This window comes from Eleutherodactylus coqui, chromosome 13, assembly GCF_035609145.1.
Source record: "Eleutherodactylus coqui strain aEleCoq1 chromosome 13, aEleCoq1.hap1, whole genome shotgun sequence".
NCBI classification, from domain to species: Eukaryota; Metazoa; Chordata; class Amphibia; order Anura; family Eleutherodactylidae; genus Eleutherodactylus; species Eleutherodactylus coqui.
Genome location: NC_089849.1, coordinates 66950683 through 66972130, shown reverse-complemented (window position 1 = coordinate 66972130; position 21448 = coordinate 66950683). Strand labels below are relative to the sequence as shown.

Genomic DNA, 21448 nt, shown 5'->3' with positions numbered 1-21448 from the left:
ATAAAGGCCTAAGCTACAGGTTTCTTGCTACTGCTAAACGTAATACACCAGAAATTAATTATATGATATGATGTATGTGATGGTGCAACAAGCACCTGGCGAGGAAGTGAATGTAACAGGGATAGATTGTAGGTGAATTGGTTATGTGACGTCTATGATGTGCGTCTATGGCTAGCTTTATCTACAGGACACATCTGCCGATATACAGGACATCTACTATCTGTTGTGGTAAAGTAGCACCACCTGGCAGAAGTATACGGCAAGTAACTTACTATTAAGGGAACACGGTACTTGTCTGTGAACCTTAACGAGGCCATCTAGTGTTCATATTTGAGAGGTACACTAAAAACATTTACTGTTCTGTACAGCTCAGATCAAGTGCTACTGCTTCTATAACTTTCTTCAACTTTTTCCATCATCTCTGGGTTACAGCCATCCATTTCACACTTTTCAGGCGCATAGAAGACGGTAGTAAAATGCACAACTTAATATTATTGAAATCTGGCCCATAGATCACAGCATCAAACAATACAAAGTTTTCTCTTATTATAGCCATGTCCATGGGCTGATAATCAGCTGAACAAACGTTTGTGGGAACGTTCCTTGCCAATCATTGCCCATGCCTAGCAATCAACCTACAAACGGGCAAGTGCTTGTTTGTTAATGATTGTGTCTTTTAGGGCGGTTTCACATGGACTTATTTGCACACGAGAAAAGAACCCATTGATTTCAATGCCCTGTGGACAAAAAAGACTACAATAAAATGCGCCGATACGCACCACAAATAGCATCGCTCATAGCGCAAATACATTGCACTGGAGTGTGCGCAATTGTGCATACACTCATGTGAATATGGCGTTAGTGATTGTTTGTTGCGAGCCCATTGCCTCCTGGAAACAGGGGATGTGCTGTCAACAATAATGCAGACTGTAGGGGAATGAATGATTATATTAACCCTTTCCAATCCACTGTCTGACGTCTTAAGACATTATGATTTAAGGCTGTGCAGCTCCGATGTTGCAAGATGTCCGTCTCTTACTGTATATTGCCAGCCACTCTGCTGTCGGAGCCTATCCAACGTGTCACTTCATGCAGTACTGGCTTTAGCCAGCAGATAGCACCGTTGTATAATAGCAGAAAAAGAGTAAGCCCCCTAGGAAAACCAGGATACAAATTGGATTGGAAAGGGTTATCAATCATTTGTTCCCATACAGTTTGCATACTCACAATACGTATATTCAGCATATAAATGCAAGTGTAACTAGCGCCAGTGGACATATCTACTGTGTTTACCCAATATTAGACCTACCCTAGTAATAGGTCCAACCCTGATTTTAGGAGGGGGGTGGGGGGGCTTGATTTAAATGAGTGACTGTCATCTGATAAATCAGATCGGAATAGGATATGCCTTGACTTTTTGCAGGGACCATTAGTTCTGATATGTTACAGATACACATGAGATGATCACATTGGTGAAGTCTGTGATCTTAGCCCACATTGTGAATAAAGGTGTATAATTTGATTCTAGGAACTTACCGAAAAACATAATCATGTGAATCAATTTCTTTTCCCATCCGAGATGCGTTGAGAATCCCTCCATTTCCAACCACGGCACAGGTAATGCAGTTTGGAGTCCTCCCACTCTGTTGTGCAAGGAGCAACTGCTGGTGTTCTATATAAGGAAGAACGGACACAACTTCCTTCACCACTAGATGATGAAGAGAAGTAATGGTCAAAACTCATCTTAGTATGCGTTACATTTCTTATAAGACGTTTAGGGACAGATTTATCAATCATGTATTTTAAAGCTGTCAGTGGATTGTGCAATGTCACCAATCTTATGATAAATGTCTCTAATATTACAGACTGTTAATGGGAGGTACAAGCTCTGACCTGTCCTACGTGTCATCTTTCTAAGACACAATTCTGTCTAAAGGCATTGATTAATGTCTCAAAAGTTTTACTAACAGGCCATGTCAGGGCTCAAAACCAGGAGCTCCTGTACTCCGGAGAGCATCTCTTCCTATTGAACTATCCAGCCCTTTGGATAGTTCCCCTGCATAAACCAGGTTCGTATCCCTTACCTCTACAATCCAGTTCCTGTTTGGCTCCGCCCTATTTCCTTGATTAGACACCTTATTTAAACCTGGCCTGGCACTCACTGTATACAAAATACGCCTTCTCCTGTGTCCCGACCTCTGGCTTCCCCTGACTACTCTACCTGCCTGCTCCTTATATAATGTGCCGTATCTGCCTGTATAAACGGACTGCACAAGCGAATGAGTGAACTCTGACGTCATTCGTTTGTCCAAACAATAATTATTTGGTGTAAACGGACCCTGAGGTTCCATAAGGTATTGCAACCATTTGGATAAATATGGGTCAAGTCAGCTCTGTGTTTTAGGGATCTTCCCATGCTTGTTTTACAACTGAGACACATTTATTAAAGGGGTTGCCTGTAAGGGGAGGTAAGGCTTCATTCAGACAGCATTTCGAGCTATGATCGGGAATTCTGTCCCAGGGCTCTGTGTAGGTGATCAATCTGTACAGCTCTGTAAGCCTTACTATTAGTAAAATGGAGAACAGAACTGCAACCTTGGTCTCCATTTTTGTAGCCTAAGGTAGACTATTTGATTTCAGCATTTTGTTGAATTTAGGGCTTATGCATACATTGTGCATAAATGAGGAATGTCAATGACTAATTAAGGTAGGCATAAAGCGTTAGGAACTCTGGAGCCATGCGGTCCTACCTCTTCTAAATTTTTCTTTTTTATTGAGAGCACTTATATGCAGACTTTCAAAGCAGCAATTATTATTTACCAATTTGATTATTTCGGAGATGAATTGCTATTCCAATGGTGGCCAATTCTGCATACAATCAAAATATGGAGTAAGGGAATGCGTATGGTGGAAGGGAATTGTTCAGCATCTATGTTTAGTAAAGCTAAGGCAGGGTTGGGTTGGATCTGGATGTTACTGAAGTTTGAGATATATTGAAAAACCTGACTCCAAAGATTTGATACATATGGGCAATCCCACCCTAAATGCATTAAGGTACCATTTGTCGAGCCATATCTCCACCAGCATTTAGAGAATCAAGGAGGCATTTTATTGAGAGTGTGAGGAGTTAGGTACCATCTATATAGTACTTTTCTAGAATTGTCTAAGTGGTTTGTTTGTTTAGAAACAGAATTAGTTGAGGGATATGACTCAATCGATTGGAGATCCAAATTTTTAGGTGATTTTCCCACTTTCTATTGATACTATCCAAAGGTTCTATTAAAGGATGGTTTAAAATATGGTAACAAGTGGACAGGCCTTTATTAGTGCCCTGAAAAGATTAGAGCCGGGCATCAAGTGTAGAAGGAACAGTGAATCTTGTAGGGGGGGGAAAAGTTTTTAAAAGATGACTAATTTGAAAGTATTTGCAAAAATTTCATCGAGGGATGTTGAATCTAGTAGTCAACTCTGAGAATAGTAGACGGCGCTCATTAACCCACAATTGGTTAATTTGAGTTAAACCTAGATTTCCCCAGTTAGAAGGAGAAAGGTTTTTAATTACAACCTTCAGCAGATTTATATCAGCTTTATGCAGAGGGAGTGAGAACAGTTTCTTGTTTTTTTGCCACCACGTTCCAGACATTGGCACCAGCAAGAAGAGTAGCTGAGTTAGAGGGAAATTTTGAGTCGAAAAATAGTTGAGCTAATAAAATAGAGGGTGTTGGCCTAGCCTAAAGTTTTCAATGGACACCCATTCTTTTGATGAATCATTTGACCATAAAAACCTGAGTTGGTCTAGAATGGGCTCTATAGCAGTAAATAATTCAAAAAGAGCCAAAGTCTCCATTTTTCCGATGCATAAAAGGGTTTGTTCACACGAGGAAAGAAAACGCGGCTATAGTGCTGTAAACGATTGCGTAGCTTGAAGTAGCCTGTTCTCACGATCCAAGGTGCGTGCTGCCAAGACTCCTATAGGAGCCTATGGAAAGCACCCAGCAAAAATAGGACATGTCCTATCTTTGCACGCACCTGGGAGCCGACGTGCAAGTTTGCACTCGCATGTCCTATCTTTTGCAGCTGTGAGTGTTTTGCACGTCTAAAATTCCTTCATGTGAACGTTTCTATAGGAAACCGTTGGTTCTATTTAGACGTGATCTTTTTACGCATCGCTAATGCGCTCGGAACAAGCTCGTGTGAACAAGCCCTAAAGTAAATCTCTTTTAACCCGAGATCTCTTTTTTCCCCAAAATGAAAGCTAGTAAAATGGATTGCATGGTTTTAAGATAAGACATTGGTAAGAAAATGGGAACATTTTGAAGAGATCCCATATGTTCTAAGCATATAATTAATTTAGTTTTAATGGATAAAGAAAGGAGTTTAAAGTTTAAGTCATATAACTTAGATGTTAAGGACGTTATGTATTTACCCAAGTATGGGAAAGCTTCATCAATCCAGCTAAATTTATACTTATTCGCAAGGAAGGATGTAATGGATTATTTAATACCGAGCTTGAGGATTGGTGATTTTGAGGTATATATAACTTTATAATAAGAAACTTCAGCAAATTTATTGTTTATGGTAGTTACAGTAGATAAAGAAAGGGTTGGAGTTGATAAGGCCAGAATAACATCAGCCACATATAAGACTACTAGCTGATATACCCGGCTTCGCCCGAGTTAATTTGGTACTGGTGTTTATCTGGTGTTCACACGGAAAATCTTATGAAGTCGTGGTTACTTTAGAGATACCGAGGAAAAACATATGTTCACTATTTTGCATAGTTCTCTGCGTTACTCAGGAAACACCACGGGAGGTAACCATGCGACGTTTCCTTTATATAAAATGACATCAGGAAGTGAGAGAATTAGATTCCATACATAAAATTTGGACGCTAATTCTTTTGCACTTAGAATTGAATAATCGAGTTTGGAACCATTAACTTTTCCAATTTATGACATAATCAATGCCTGTGCCAAATTTCAAGTTTCTATGACATTGGGGAGTGAGATAATTAGATTACGTACGTAAAATGTGGACGCTAATTCTTTTGCGCTTAGAATTGAACAATCGAGGTGGGACCCATTAACTTTTCCTATTTATGACATAATTAATGCCCGTTCCAAATTTCATGTTTCTATGACACCAAGAAGTGAGAGAATTAAATTCCGTACGTAAACTTTGGATGCTAATTCTTTTGCGCTAGAATTGAATAATCGAGTTGGGACCCATTACCTTTTCCTATTTATGACATAATCAGTGCTCGTGGCAAATTTCATGCTTCTACGACATCGGGAAGTGAATTAGATTCCGTACGTAAAATTTGGACGTTAATTCTTTTGCGCTTAGAATTGAATAATCCTAGAAAAATGTCAGGGAGAGCAGCATCAGATGGAACGTATCATAGAGAAATTCCAAAGTCCTCAGCGGATAAAAATCCAAGTCATTTTTATTGGTAAAACAACTCCATAGACAGAGCACAACAACTGCAACGTTTCGTCCTAGTACTTTGCATAGGATGAAACGTTGCAGTTGTTGTGCTCTGTCTATGGAGTTGTTTTACCAATAAAGATGACTTGGATTTTTATCAGCTGAGGACTTCGGAATTTCTCTATGATACGCTCCATCGGATGCTGCTCTCCCTGACATTTTTCTAGGATTCTTCTAGGACCTTTCAAGTCCGGATCCCTCGGTGAGCGTGCATCTATTTGCTTTTACGCTAATTTGGGCTTATTGCCATATCTCCCTATTTCTATAAGCCACCGGGCTTATGGTGTGCTGCTGAGACCCTCTTGCATTTCTCTAGAATTGAATAATCGAGTTGGGACCCATTACCTTTTCCTATTTATGACATAATCAATGCTCGTGCCAAATTTCACGTTTCTATGACACCGGAAAGTGAGAAAATTACATTCCGTACGTAAAATTTGGATGCTAATTCTTTTGCGCTTAGAATCGAATAATCAAGTTGGGACCTATTAACTTTTCCTATTTATGACATTATCAATGCTCATGCCAAATTTCATGTTTCTACGACATCGGGAAGTGAGAGAATTAGATCCCGTACGTAAAATTTGGACGCTAATTCTTTTGCATTAGAATTGAATAATCGAGTTGGGACCCATTAGGTTTTCCTATTTATGACATAATCAATGCTTTTGCCAAATTTCATGTTTCTACGACATCGGGAAGTTGGAGAATTAAATTCTGTACGCAAAATTTGGACGCTAATTCTTTTGCGCTAAGAATTGAATAGTCGAGTTGGGACCCATTAACTTTTCCTATTTATGACGTAATCAATGCTCGTGCCAAATTTCACGTTTCTATGACAGCGGAAAGTGAGAAAATTACATTCCGTACGTAAAATTTCGATGCTCATTCTTTTGTGCATAGAATTAAATAATCGAGTTGGGACCCATTAGCTTTTCCTATTTATGACATAATTAATGCTCGTGCCAAATTTCACGTTTCTATGACACTGGAAAGTGAGAAAATTACATTCCGTACGTAAAATTTGGACGCTAATTGTTTTGCGCATAGAATTGAATAATCGAGTTGGGACCCATTAGCTTTTCCTATTTATGACATAATCAATGCTTGTGACAAATTTCACGTTTCTATGACACCGGAAAGTGAGAAAATTACATTCCGTACGTAAAATTTGGATGCTCATTCTTTTGTGCATAGAATTGAATAATCGAGTTCGGACCCATTAGCTTTTCCTATTTATGACATAATCAATGCTTGTGACAAATTTCACGTTTCTATGACACCGGAAAGTGAGAAAATTACATTCCGTACGTAAAATTTGGATGCTCATTCTTTTGTGCATAGAATTGAATAATCGAGTTCGGACCCATTAGCTTTTCCTATTTATGACATAATCAATGCTCATGCCAAATTTCACGTTTCTATGACACCGGAAAGTGAGAAAATTACTTTCTGTACGTAAAATTTGGACGCTAATTCTTTTGTGCATAGAATTGAATAATCGAGTTGGGACCTATTAACTTTTCCTATTTATGACATAATCAATGCGCGTGCCAAATTTTCAGTTTCTATGACACCGGGAAGTGAAAGAATTAGATTCCGTACGTAAAATTTGGACGCTAATTCTTTTGTGCATAGAATTGAATAATCGAGTTGGGACCCATTAACTTTTCCTATTTATGACATATTCAATGCCCGTGCCAAATTTTAAGTTTCTAAGTAAGTCAATTCTTTTGCGCTAGAATTGAATAATTGAGTTGGGACCCAATTACGTTTCCTATTTCGGAGATAATCTATGCTTGTGCCAAAATTCATGTTTCTACGACATCGGAAAGTTGGAGAACTTTTGGCGAGTCAGTAAGTCAGTCAGTGAGTCAATCAGTGAGTGAGTCAGTGAGGGCTTTCGTCTTTATTTATATAGATTTTGTGGTCTTTATTTCCTACCTAGATTCCAGAAATATCCTAATGTACTTCGCAAAAGGTTGCATTATGAGGGCAAAATTAACGGTGACATCCTTGTCCAGTTCCATTGCTAATTAAGAAGGGCTTTGACATTAAGCCTGAATAATAAACATAGGCATTAAGGGAAGAGTACAAGGACATGGTTGGAAATTTCATATATCCCCATTGCACCTTAGTGAATACCTTCTCTGTGTCCAGTGACAGGAGTTAGAAGCAATTCGACAGGACTCAGCAAACTCAATTAGATTAATAAATTTAATGGTCGCATCAGAAGAGTGCCTGTTTGAGATAAAGCCTACTTGATAATTTTGGATTAAGCTTCGTACAATGTTTGTGTTATGTCCGCTGGGCGCACCTTGCCGCAGCATGGACAAAGGAGTGGTAAAGCGTTCAAACAGGACATGCTAGCTGGAACACCAAAGGGACAGTGAAGTGCAAACTGGTAACTGGACTCATGGACAGACATACCATAAGGACTGACAAATGACCAAAACACTCACCTTGCATACCTGCACACATAACAGATGGAATTGCTATAAAAGTACGAGGTATTAGTTCGTGGATTGGCCAATTCACTTAAGCCCGCAAGCCACTTCAAGGCTCCTCGTCTTGCGGGTCCCTACTCTAATGAGACAACATCCACCAGAACCCTGCCTGCAAGCAGGGCAATCGCCCCGATAAGGATGGCCCCGCACCGGACCCAAGGGCCTCACAAGCCTAGAGGTGACAAATGATCCAGCAGGATAAGACACAGTTCACACCAACACTCTAGGCCTTGCATGCAAGACACAACAGGATTATCCACACCTAATATGTGGCCACCTGCACAGACACTGAACAAGACACTGTTCACACACATAATACATACACAGGCATGCAGGAAAACCAAACCCTAGAGTGAAGGGATACCAGCTTCCTCAGAGGGGCAGCAGACCAGTGGGGATCGGCTGGCGGGAGGAACTCTACACCCTGCCAGCTCAATTAACCCTCCCCTGTGAGGCTGTGCTCATGGAAACCTGTAGAACCACAGGCCCCAGAAGCTCAAACCTAACAGTTTGTGAGTCATAAGTCCAAAATCTTGGCAAATTTTTTAAAATCAGAATTTAATAGAGAAATGGGCCTAGAATTTTCAGGAATAGTGTGCAACTTTAGGGAGTGTGATAATTTGAAGCATTTAGCATTTTTAAAGGGAAAGAGCCTTTTTGGACAGCGTAGTTAAAGATCTTTAAAAAGGTATGGGCCGAGGGTGCTGGAAAATTTTTTAGAATTTTCATTAGAAAGTCCATTAGGCCTCGGGGATTTATTTGGTTTTAGAGGAAAAATGGTGCCTAAAATCTTTGCTGTGGAAATATATTTATTGAGAAATGTGATTTGAGAGCTGGAAAGAAATGGAAGAGAAATATTATTCAAGAAGTCTTCAATAAGTTGCAAATTAAGATGTGTGATACTTCCATCGTCTGTTAAGTTGTAGAGTAAATTATAATAGTGAGCAAATTCTGCTAGTTCACAGGGATTAGTAATCTTGTTGTTATGAGAGCCAAACAAAAATGGGATTATAACTTTAGCTTCTTTGGCTTTAATCCCATTGGCTAGAAGTTTGGAGGCCCTATTCCCTTGGCTGTATTTCATAAGCTTCGATTTACAAAGGTGTAGTTCACATTTATTTAGCATAAGGTAGTGTAGCTGGAAACGTGTGTTTTTCAATTCTAGTAAAGTTTTATCAGAGAAATTGTTTTTATTTATGTCTTCTAGGTGTTTAATGTGTGTTAATAAGTCATCTATTTCTTTTAGCCTTCTCTTCTTTTCATAAGCTTTTTTTTAAGTGTCCTTTCATTACTGCTTTGTGAGTGCCCCATTCAGATCTAATTGAAGTATCATTGATATCATTTAAATGGAAATATTACTTCAAATTTTTCTGAGTTTCTATTGAGAAATTTAAGTTGTTAAGGAAGGAATTATTAAGTCTCCAAGAGGATGGTGGAGAAAAATTAATCTTTTCTTTAACCCTTTCCAATCCACTGTCTGACGTCTAAAGACATTATGATTTAAGGCTGTACAGCTCTGATGTTAGAAGACGTCCGTCAGGGTTCTCTTACTGTATATTGCCAGCCTCTCTGCTGTCGGAGCCTATCCAACGTGTCACCTCATGCAGTACTGGCTTTAGCAAGCAGATAGCGCGGTTTTATAACTGCAGAAAAAGAGTAAGCCCCCTAGGAAAACCAGGATACAAATTGGATTGGAAAGGGTTAATGGTTATAGATATAGGGGCATGATTGGACCAAGGTATGATATCTATGTTAGAGGAGAGAATTTTCTGCAACAGCCATTTATCTACTAAATAATCAATGCATGAATATATTTTATGGGGATGTAAGAAGAAAGAATTGTTGCGTTCATTAACATGTTGTATTCACCAAATGTTGTAAGCTTCATCTTTAAAAAATAGATTTCGTAAATCTTGAGTTATACTGGTTGGAAATGTGATGCTTCTGTCTAGAGAATGATTGGGGTCAATATTAAAGTATCCACAGATAATTACAGCACCTTGTGTGACACTAGACAGTCAGTCTATTGGGAGAATAGAGAGTGAGTATGGTAAACAGGGTGTTATTAAATTAGCTAATTAAAATAATAACTCTGCTGTTACATTAGGACCCTGAAATGCTACGGTGTAATAGCAATTAGGACACCCTTTTTTCATTAGTAGCATGGGAAAAGTATATTTTGGGGGGGGAAGCTTTATTTTTAGGTCTAATAGTATCTGCTTCATTTAAGTGAGTTTCCCCAGCACAGGAGGAGTTGCATTTTTGCTTATTAACTTCCTTTCAGAAGAGGAAACGCTTGAAGAGGCTGTTAGCCCTTTCCAATCCACTGTCTGACCTCTGAAGACATTATGATTTAAGGCTGTACAGCTCTGATGTTGGAAGACGTCTGTCGGGATTCTCTTACTGTATATTGCCAGCCTCTCTGCTGTCGGGGCCTATCCAACGTGTCACCTCATGCAGTACTGGCTTTAGCCAGCAGATAGTGCTGTTGTGTAACGTCAGAAAAAGAGTAAGCCCTCTAGGAAAACCACAATACAAATTGGATTGGAAAGGATTAAGGCCCTTTACCTTTAAAGAGGAGATCTTAAATACCATTTAACAAATTGAAGTATTTTGTGTTTTATTTCCTAAGAATTTACCAATAAATCTTTACAACCCTTAGCAGACCCTCACGTGAGCAATGAAGACTTCTACTAAAGAACAGTCTCAACATTGTCAACGTTAAATCTACTTTGAATAGTATTGACATAAGCCTACCATAAAAAGAAAGAACAGAAATAAGAAATAAATTGAAAATTGAGATTAGTGTTGGTTCTATGTGAACCGTTATAAAACATGAAGGCGTGTATATAGTTTGTACTAGGGAGTGAATATCAGCAGAGAATGATGAGAGACTAAGGCCGATCTCACACATGTGTTCACAAAAATGGTTTTACTGTGATTTCATGCGCTGTTTTTGAATGCCAGAATTTTTTTACGCGCCCCATCATTGTGAAGGGTGATAAAGTGTGTTAACAAGCGCTAAAACGCACACAAAAAAGACCAGACAGCGCTCGAAAATTGCAGCTTTAGAAATGCCGCATTCAAGCGCTAGTCTGCAAGGCGCCATTGAAATTAATGGAGGCGTTTTACCACGATTAGTGCGATGCTTGTAACGCCGCAATAATCACGGTAAAAAGCAAGTTGCGTGAGATTGGCCTTAGACTTAAGATTTATCTTGTGTAGAGAGGAATGAATATAACATGATCAAAGCACAGATTATGTATCTTGAAAAACAAAGAACAAACGCGTGGTATCACAACAGTTGAATGACTATTCTCTTTTGGAGGAGCGCTTTTGAGGTACTTTAGACCATTTCCTGACTAATATCCCATTTAGACAGGACGAGAGTCATCTAAATGACTGCACGAGTGCCGACGTCTCCGCTAAGGTTGTTAGCGCTCATGCAGACCATTTACACAGGCAGAGAATACCGCTGGATCGCGGGCTTCTAGCTTGGCTCTACACCTTCTACGTCAGAGATAACGAGAAGTGAGCGAATAGTAAACTATTTTTTTTTTGCAATTACGAAGGACAATCATCACTCAATTTCCTTCGTTTTAATTAATTTTGAGTGATAATACTGGTCAACAAATTGAAAAAAAATTTCTGTATCTGGTTTGAAAACAGGTTGGTGTAACTAATTTTGGGGTGCTGAATTCTGTGGAAGAATCAGATTCTATCTATCACGTCACATTTCTGAGATACATAGCACTATTACATAGACAATAATAATACAGTATTGACAAATATTGTCTGGTTTTAAATACAAAAAATAACACTCAGAACTCAATAATGTTTTTCTGGTAATGTATTTGTGAATGAAACTCAAAAAATACCGATATGCTGAAGTAAGAATGAAGAGAAGTGCTTCATGCAGATTACAGCAAACACTAAACAGCAGTACAGATAGGCTCATGTCGGTAACCTTCCTGCTCAACTACATTGTTCTGCCATCTAGTGACCATTTTTAGAACTTCATCCACTGTGTATTATATTCAAATAAAGAGTTTAGCCTAGTCACTGATTTAATTTTATATAAATAATTCACCAGAAAATGAGCACAAACACAAAAACCTTTTTAAAAAAATTAAAAAAAATCTAAATTACATCAAAACCTTACGAGCATCATCATTTCTAAAGGTAAATTCGGGTTCTACACCCAAAAATCCATAAGCATTGATATATCGCACGCCAGATGCAAAAATGCTTTTGAGCAGTTTAATTGTCCCTTGTAAATGGCCCGTAAGAGAGGGAGGCTTTTTTTAGTGTGCTCTTGGATTCTTCTTCAGGTGTAACAATGGAACATTTAGTAAATATAGTTTCTTTAGGGTGCTTTTACACAACAGTTTTCATGTTCAGTTTTTTGTGAACCCAAACCAGGAGCGGGTCCAAAATACAGAAGACATGCAAATCTTTCCGTTATACTTTCTCTCCACTCCTTGTTTTGGCTCACAAAAAAACTGAACATAAAAACTGTTGTGTGAAGGCGCCCTCAGGGCTCTTACCCACATGCGTGCCATGGATCCCACCAAGCATGACAATTGGTAAGTCTACCATTGCTAGTTAAGACTATACATTCATAGAAGTAATGTTCAGATATCATTACTATCAAACTTTTAATAGATGGAGAGGCATCAGACTTCCAGTGTCTTGCTATCGTAAGTAGAGCTGATATGAAAACATGGCAAGATGGTCTTCTCGTATCTGGAGGGAAGTTTTCAATTCCAATACGGCCATAGCTGGGTCAAGTGGAATATTGATCTGACAAGTTTGTGAAAGGAGTTTAAAGATAGACTTCCACTAATGGTTAAATACAGGACATTCCCAGAAGATAATGAAGAGAGTGCCAGTATATCCACAGTTCCTTCAGCATAAACTGGAGGCTCCCTGAAACAGGTGGGCCTCAAACAGGTGGGACAATTTGGAAAGGCAATAGTACCAATGTAGGAGCAGTTTTAGATGTATTTCTTAGAGATTAGCGCACATCATGGCTCCTAGAGCTGATTTTATGGCAAAAACCCATTGGGAAACAGGAAGGATTCTGCCAAAGTCTCTCTCCCAATTAATCATATGCATTTTTCTTGGAAATTTCTGCCTCTCCTTTACATAGACATATATCGATTTGATGCTCCTAAACATGAATTTAGTTCCACCAAAAAATAAAACAAAAATTTGCTGGGGGAGGCTTAGCTTCGTATGTGGGTGAGAATCCAGGTAGTGATCAAGCCTGATATACAAAAAGAGGTTCCTCTGGGAAAGATGGAAATCTTGCTCCAGAGTCTAAAATGTTTTAATTTTCCCTTGGTGGATTAAATCAGAAATTTAAGTTATACCCTATTTAATTCAAGATTTAAGGCTTATGTCAAGGATACACAACACAAGGACCTTTATTGGAAGTTGTGTGAAGGCATGTTGGGTAGGTTTTTTAATAGAATCAATCAGAGTGAGCCATGAAAAGAAGGAAGCTGCTAAAGATGGAGTTGCAGATAGTGGTATTTGTCCTGTAGCCCTACAAGCAATAAGATGAGTGTGTAGGAGGATCCCAACCAGCAAATCTTGTTTAATCGCAGGCCAGTTCATTGATGTTGAGGTTTTTCCACCATTGCCTAAGGCGATTTATTGTAATAGGCTCTGAGATTATGGATACCCATGTCCCCTCTCAATCTATGATTCTGAAAGCAAGACAAATATATTCTGAGTCTCTTCCTCCCACGGATGATCATCTTGTATAACACTATCAGACCCATCTAGGACGGCTCTGTGTTTGCATTAGTTGTGTGCGAATGTCTTCTAGAACAGGGGTCCCCAACCACCGGGCCGCGGACCGGGGCCGGACCTTTGGGTGTTTAGCGCCGGGCCGTGGCACCGCTGGGAACTTCTGCTCTAAACACAAGGCCCGCGGGCCGAATGCGACCCGCTGCCTTCTGCTATGTGGCCCGCAGCGTGCCAACGTCGCTCACCGCTGAAGCGATTGCCAGCGGGGGCGCCGCAGCTCCCCGCTGGTAATCGCGCTGATCCCGGCGCACACACTGACGTCTGTGCAGCCAGGATTCTCCTCCCCGAGTCCCCTGCTCATTAGTTCCGCAGGAGAGGACTCAGGGAGGAAGCGTTCCGGGCTGCACACTGACGTGAGGGCAAGCAGACGGAGAGCGACAGCAGGGAGGAGGTAAGTATATGGGTTGGGGGGCTGCATATTATGGGGGTGGGGGCTGCCTATTACGGGGGTGGGGGATGGAGGCTACTTATTACAGGGGAAGGGGCTGCCTATTACTGGGGGGGGGCTACTTACTACTGGGGGTGGGCTGCTTATTACTGGGGGGGCTGGTTATTACTGGAGGGGTGGGGGCTACTTATTACAGGGGAAGGGGCTGCCTATTACTGGGGGGGGGGCTACTTACTACTGGGAGGGGCTGCTTATTACTGGGGGGGGCTAGTTATTACTGGGGGGCTACTTATTACAGGGGAAGGGGCTGCCTATTACGTGGGGCTGCCTATTACTGGGGGGGGCTACTTACTACTGGGGGGACTGCCTATTACTGGGGGGGCTGCCTATTACTGGGGGGGGACCTGCTTATTACTGGGGGGGGACCTGCTTATTACTGGGGGGGCTGCTTATTACTGGGGGGGTACTTATTACAGGGGAAGGGGTTGCTTATTACTGGGGGGGACCTGCTTATTACTGGGGGGGCTACTTATTACAGGGGAAGGGGCTACTTATTACAGGGGAAGGGGCTGCCTATTACTGGGGGGGCTGCCTATTACTGGGAGGGGGCGCTGCCTATTACTGGGAGGGGGCGCTGCCTATTACCTGGGGGGACCTGCCTATTACCTGGGGGGACCTGCCTATTACAAGGGGGACACCTGCCTATTATGGGGGGGGGACCTGCTTATTACTGGGGGGAGGGTGCTTATTACTGAAGGGGGGCTGCTTATTACTGGGACGGGGGGGGGCTCTACTTATTACTGGGGCGGGGGGGCTACTTATTACAGGTGGAGGGGCTGCTAATTACTGAGAGGTGGGGGCTATTACTGAGGGGTGGGGGAGATCAATTATATGCTGCCCTATGTGTGTGCTGGGGGGGGGGATAGATTATATACTGCCCTATGTGTGTACTGCCAGGACATTCTAAATGTCATAATTAAATAAGAATGCACTAAACTCCAACCCCCTTCATAACCCCGCCCCATATAACCAAAGCCCCACCCATGTCCCGCCGAACCCTGCCGGGCCTTGCTTGAAAATGGTAAAAATGGTAAAAATGGTCTTGCTTGAAGCCGGTCCCTGGTGCAAAAAAAGTTGGGGACCACTGTTCTAGAAGAGGAGAAAAACTAACAGCTGCAAATTGTTTCCTAAGTAGGGAATAACATTACTTGTCCATTTAAACGAGAACTCAGAGCTGATGTCATCCCGTAGGTCATGCGAGATAGAAGAGCCCAACATCTGGGATTAACTAGGGTTAACTTTATAATACCCTGTTTCCCCAAAAATAAGACGCGTCTTATATTAATTTTTGCTCCCAAATATGCGCTACGTCTTATTTTCAGGGGGTGTCTTATTTCGCCGCGGCAAATCCATCTGTGGCCGCTAATCCCTCAATTGGCCAGCTTTGTGGACGAAATTTCTCAGAAATCTCGTCCACATGGGACAGTAAATCTGTCACGGCAAAACTGGGAGAAGCCGGTGTTGTGGTGCGGATTCACCAGCGATAGAAACGGAAAAGCGTGCAGCCAGGTCGCTTCAAAACAAGCGGCTGAGTGCCGTGGGTTTTGAGGCAGCGCTTTCCCGGCGGAAATCTCGCCGTTTATCGCTGTGGCCAAACTGCGAGATTTCCGCTGGAAATACGCTCTGTGAGAACCCAGCCTTAAGAATCACACACAGGTTGCCTGACTCACACACAGAGCCATAAAAAAATAAGGGCTGTAAAGTAACGTACCTGTCTGCAGACAGAAGTTCCTGTACCACTTGTAGGCAGGGATGGTATTGCAGCTTCCGGCCACCAGGGGGAGCTCATCACAGCAGACATGTACAGCAGGAACAGAACGTACAGTATGGACTTTTCCAGCCAGCAAGGGGAGCTCACAACAGCACACTCGTACAGCACAGCAGGGACAGGATAACAGCAGACTGTCTGCAGATCTACCTATACATCTGGAGGTAGGAGACAACGGGGATGGCAGCAGGGGACAGGCCTCTTGACTTTCCTGCACACTTTACTATGCCTTACTATCAGGGGGTGCCTTATATTTGGGACTTCTGCAAATTTCAGGGGTGTCTTATTTTCAGGGGGTGCCTTATTTTCGGGGAAACACGGTAGAACATTTTTAAAAATTCCTCAAGAATGTTAGAGACTGCTCTTAGGGACGACAAGAGGTAGTGATTATAATGTTATTAGTGAAAAGACCTATCTTGTGTTGTCTTAAGCCGATGTGGACACCCTGGATGTCAGCGTGAGATCATATAGCTTCAGACAGAGGTTTTCATAATAGTTACAAATAAAAAAGGGGGGAGAGGGGGCATCCCTGCCTGGTACCAATATTTACCCCAAAGGCCCCAGACAGAGTTCCATTTGCTAGAACTCGAGTTGAAGGGAAAGGGTACAAGGCTTGGATGGCTTTTAAAATGATTCCCTCAAACCCAAATTTCCTCAAGACTGAGAACGCAAAGCCTTAATGTAGCCTATTAAAGGCCCTTTCCATAGAAGCCGTCAGATTTATTCTTTTTCTCGTACCGTCTGACGTCTATCTCCCCTTAACAAAACCAACTTGGTCCAAATGAATTATATTTGGCAGTATTTCAATATGCAAGTTGCTAGGATTTTGCCAACATTTTCGTGTCGCCGTTCAAAAGCGATATGGGCTGAACATTTGCTGGGCAGTACAGGCTTTTTCCTGGATTGGGTATTGTTGCTTTTGTGGCCGATCTTCAAAGGGAAGTTGCTTCAAGAACGACCTCTACCAAAAAAGGTGACAGTACATGTCTGAATATCTCATAATTCTCACTCGAAAACCTATTAGGGCAGGTACCTTGCCTACCGTAGTTTTGATTTTTTAATTGCTGTTTGGACTTCTTCTAGGGTGATTGGTTTGATGAGTGATTCTAGATCTGAGTTAGAGATTTTGGGGAGCTGAATAGAGTTGAGGAATTTATGGATCATGTTCTCAGTAGGATGATATGTGGAGGGATCCTTTTGCAAATCATATAGTTTTGCATAGAAGGAGCTAAAATCATCTGCAATGTCGCAAGGGTGGGTTAGTTTATGCGTTTTATCTTCAGAACATATGGAAGGGATTCTAAATCTTATATGGGTTTGTTTAACCCTCTGGGCCATTAGTTTTCTGGCCTTATTGTAGGATATATAGTAAGATGGCTACAGGCTTTGTCATAGGCTGCCTCAAGGTGGGTACGAAATGCGTAATCTAGACAGTGAGTCATGTACTGGAAGGGTTGGATCTGTTTGAAGTTGTGCTTCACTCATTTTTATTTCTTGAAGCCGGTGTGTTATATCCCTTTGCCTTTTGAATTGGACACCTAGCTGGATCATTATAACCCTTACGTAAACTTTATGGGCATTCCAGAGAGAGAAAATAGAAATCTCAGGAGATCTATTGTTCTGAAATAGATTTTTCAATTCAGCTTCTACTTTCATTTTAAAAGTGGGGATGTTCATGAAAAGGGTATTATTTCTCCAAGGAGATCTGATGTTGGCACGAAGCTATGTTAAGGGAGAGATGAATAGGGGCATGATCTGACCGTGTTATAGTTGTAATTTCGGCTCGATGCTCATTTTGAAGGGACTGGTAGTCTACAGTGTACGTCTATTCTGAAGAATGTCCTGTATATATGGGAATAAAAGGCATATTCTTTGGATAAGGCATTTTAAGCATCTACAGGTGTCTTATGGTTTCTCTATGTGTAGCCAGGAGGGCAACATTGAAGAGTGATGTGTCAGCTTGTTTGTAGTTTATCAGAAGTAATGTTAAAATCTCCACATATTATTAATTTACCTTTTTGAACCTTGCTAATTTTTTAATAGTTCTATTTAGGAATCAAATTTGCGAGGCGTTAGGGACATTCAAGTTAGCTATAGTCATAATCACCTCATTGATTTAGCAAATTAGAGCAATAAATCTGCCCCTCTCGTTCCTGAGGCAGTCCAGGAGTTGGAAAGTCATGGTATCTCTAATGGCAATCAGAACCACAGCCGTTTTCTTTTCTGCATTGGCCATGAAAATATTAGGGTTTTTTATGTAGAAACTTAGGGTTGTTATGGAGAAAATGTGTCTCCTGAAGACCGAGAACATCCGCATGTGAGGACAAGTCATCCCTCCATATCGAGGTTTTTTTTTTGAAAGGGCTATTCAGACTATTGGTATTCAATGAAGGAAACTTCATTGACATAGTGATATGTGAAAGGCCGCCTGCACACAAACGAATTTGCATTGCGGAATCCACAGTCGGCGTCCACACCACAGATCAGCAGCAAATACCGTTCATAGCATGCTATGGAAAAGCGCTTCTTCCTGCACACTAGCGGAAACTAATTGTGAGCGAGAAGCACGCGATCCAGCAGTGAAGTTGGCCGTTCTAAAAGCTCTGCATAAGTGCTAACAACCTTAGATGGGGAGAGATTCCATTGTTTGAGGAGGGAAAGGCCTTCTTCTATTCCATGCATGATATGAACCTTGCCACCTTTATTCACCAAGAGCTTCATTAGGAAACCCCACTTATAATCGACTTTATGCTGTCTCATGGTAAATGTAATGGAGGAGAATTTTCTGCACAGTTGGATTGTAATTTGGGAGAGATCTGTAAATTATAATTTGATAATTATCAGACTCCATCAAAGTGTCCTGGGAGATCGGACGATTTCCTTGTGGATTGGCTTCTTTGACATGGTAGTAGTGCAATCTAACAATGACACATCTGGGAAGATTTTCAGAAATTGCCTTTGGTTTGGGGCGTCTTTAACTAGCTTTTGTAGATACTGTGTTAATTCAGAAGCAGGGATATGACTTTTTTATTGACTATTACGGTCCTCAATATCCGCCATCTTAATTTTTAATGCTTCCATTTCACCTTCAACGAATAATGAGCGTCCACCATGTCTTTATGGGCTTGGGTTATTTCACCCATTTTAGATTAGACATGATCTACCCTGCTTCCCAGGTCATCCGTAGTAGAATTCACTCTAGTTGTGAAACAGGATAGGTCACACTGTAAGGAGCGTCTGAGAGCAAGAATCCTTTTGTTAATAAAGGACTTTGAACCAGCATTATTTGAAGAAGGAAAGTCCTTAATAGGGTCTTTGTCCTGCATGGCAAAAGCAGTATCAAATGCAGAATCCTCCTTCCTTCCGGATGTTAGTGAAATCAACAGTACTCCATGTTCTATCCTATGCATAGCCATTTTGTGTCAGGTAGCCATCTTGTATGCCTCTTTTCATTATATTAATTTCTCCTCTTTCTTGAGGATTTATAGATAATAAATAGTTACTCAAAAAGCCTTGAGTGAATAATCTAGGCCAGAGCTACATCATTATGTAGAATTCAGACTGGCTGGCGGGTCAAGATGACATGTTTCTTGCTGTTCACATATGTTCCAAAATATTCTCACTAAACAACTTATTGTTTAGAATTACTATACTTTTGTGTTCTGAGAAGTTAATCATGATTGATTTTTCTGCGCTTGCGTGCATTTGCCTGGCATTTAAGATGTTAAATTCCTTCACTTGCATATTCATATTGTGTTTATGTTTTATGGACCAATAGTCATAAATGAATTATTATAAATTTGAATTATTGTAATCAAAGCATGTGCCTCTATAAAAGCTGCTGCCTGTCAATCAATAAACAGATAACTTTGACCACGCTAAGTGGTGTTGTGTTGAGAGTTATTTCCCAAGCTTTTGGCTTTTCCTCTAACTGATTTTGGATCCCAGAAGCATATCGTATAGTAAATAGATTTACTTGCACTAACATGGATCTCAGCCTTGCAGGGCTGCTGGAGGGAGACTGGATGGTGTGCATTACAGGCTCTGGGCCTTATTGTGAGGCCTTGGTGGGTCTAGGTTTTCCTGGGAGCTCCTCAATAGGGGAATCATTTTTGGGATTCTCCTTTGTCTCCTCCATCATTTCTATTGCAGGAGGGGAGGATGACAGTGACGGCGCAAGTGGAAAGCTTCTCCCATTACCTGTGGTGCTTGGCGAGGAGGCTGCGGGTGACATGGCCAGCACCATCTTGCCTGGAGCCACAGCAGAGGTCGCGGGAGGAGAAGAACTCCGTCAGTCTCCTGGGTTCCCATTTGACTGTCCTCTTCCTGGCCATGGTGTGGAAGTTGCTTTTTCTCTCCAGGTCTGCTGCAAGTGTGTGGGAGTGCTCTGAAGGTATCGCTGGGCATCACTGAGGAAAGTATATGCAAGATATGTCCATTCTTTAGCTCAGTTAGGTTCCACCCTGTCTCCTAGAATTTTTTCAACTCTGTCAATCAGGAGGTTGGATTGTTGATCATCAAGGATAAAAGCGACAAAAAGATTAGTGAGGAATTCTGTGAGCTGAGAGTCATTAATAGTTTCTGGATTGTTTCTGAATCTTATATTTTTCCTCCTCAATCTATTCTCCAAGTCTACCAGCTTCAATGTTATTACTCCATTGTCATCCTGCGCCTCATAGTGAGTGTCCACTAGTGTGTTATGAGCTGTCACAAAATCCTCCATCTTCTCTTCGTGGTGCGAAGTATGTCCAACTATAGGCCCATTTACACTGAAAGATGATCGCTCGAAATTCACTCAGTTTTGAGCGATCACTTTGCATAAACTCTTAAGTAGCTAATTAGCTACTTAAGAGTTCCTTAGCGTGTAAATGAATGCTCCTGCTGTATGCAAATAACAGCTGATGGTCTGTTATCTGCATTCAGCTGATTTGTTCTCGGAGCTGTCAGCGGTATCCCATTGAGAACTCTGAGCGGGATAGCAGCTGACAAAATACTATCGTGCCGCGCTGATAAGTCTCATCGCTGACTTCAGGCTGGCTTGAAGTCAGAGGTGAACGAATAGTGCATGAAAAGTGCACGGTGGGCAGGTGTTTAGACACAGCCATCTTTTGAGTGATAATCATTGTGTTTAAATAGGCCTTTAGGCTTAGATATCGCTGTGAATAGAGGAAACAGCTTCACTAATATCTTTTTGAATGGTATCTTTAAGGCCTTGGAACATGGCTTTTATTGCCTCAGGTGAAATGCGATCCGCCTCTTTTTTGGTTAAAGAAGACAGAGGATCCGAGAGTGACTCCTTTCTGTTCCATGTGGAGGGGATGCATGGTGGTATAGAGTTTATCCTCATATCTTGAGATGAAGAAGAGAGTGAGCTAGCAATCTGAGGTATAATCTCTTGCTGTGGCCAAGATGTTTTGGGTC

At 41.3% G+C, this 21448-nt stretch overlaps 1 protein-coding gene across 1 annotated transcript in view; it reads right to left on the bottom strand.

The window, feature by feature from the left end:
- The window catches only part of ST6GALNAC1 (ST6 N-acetylgalactosaminide alpha-2,6-sialyltransferase 1), a 66037-nt gene that overhangs the window by 28009 nt on the left and 16580 nt on the right, over window positions 1-21448 (bottom strand). Inside the window, exon 4 of the mRNA XM_066585961.1 lies at window positions 1537-1708. Coding sequence (XP_066442058.1) covers window positions 1537-1708 — 172 coding nt within the window. The remainder of the gene's footprint in view (window positions 1-1536; window positions 1709-21448) is intronic.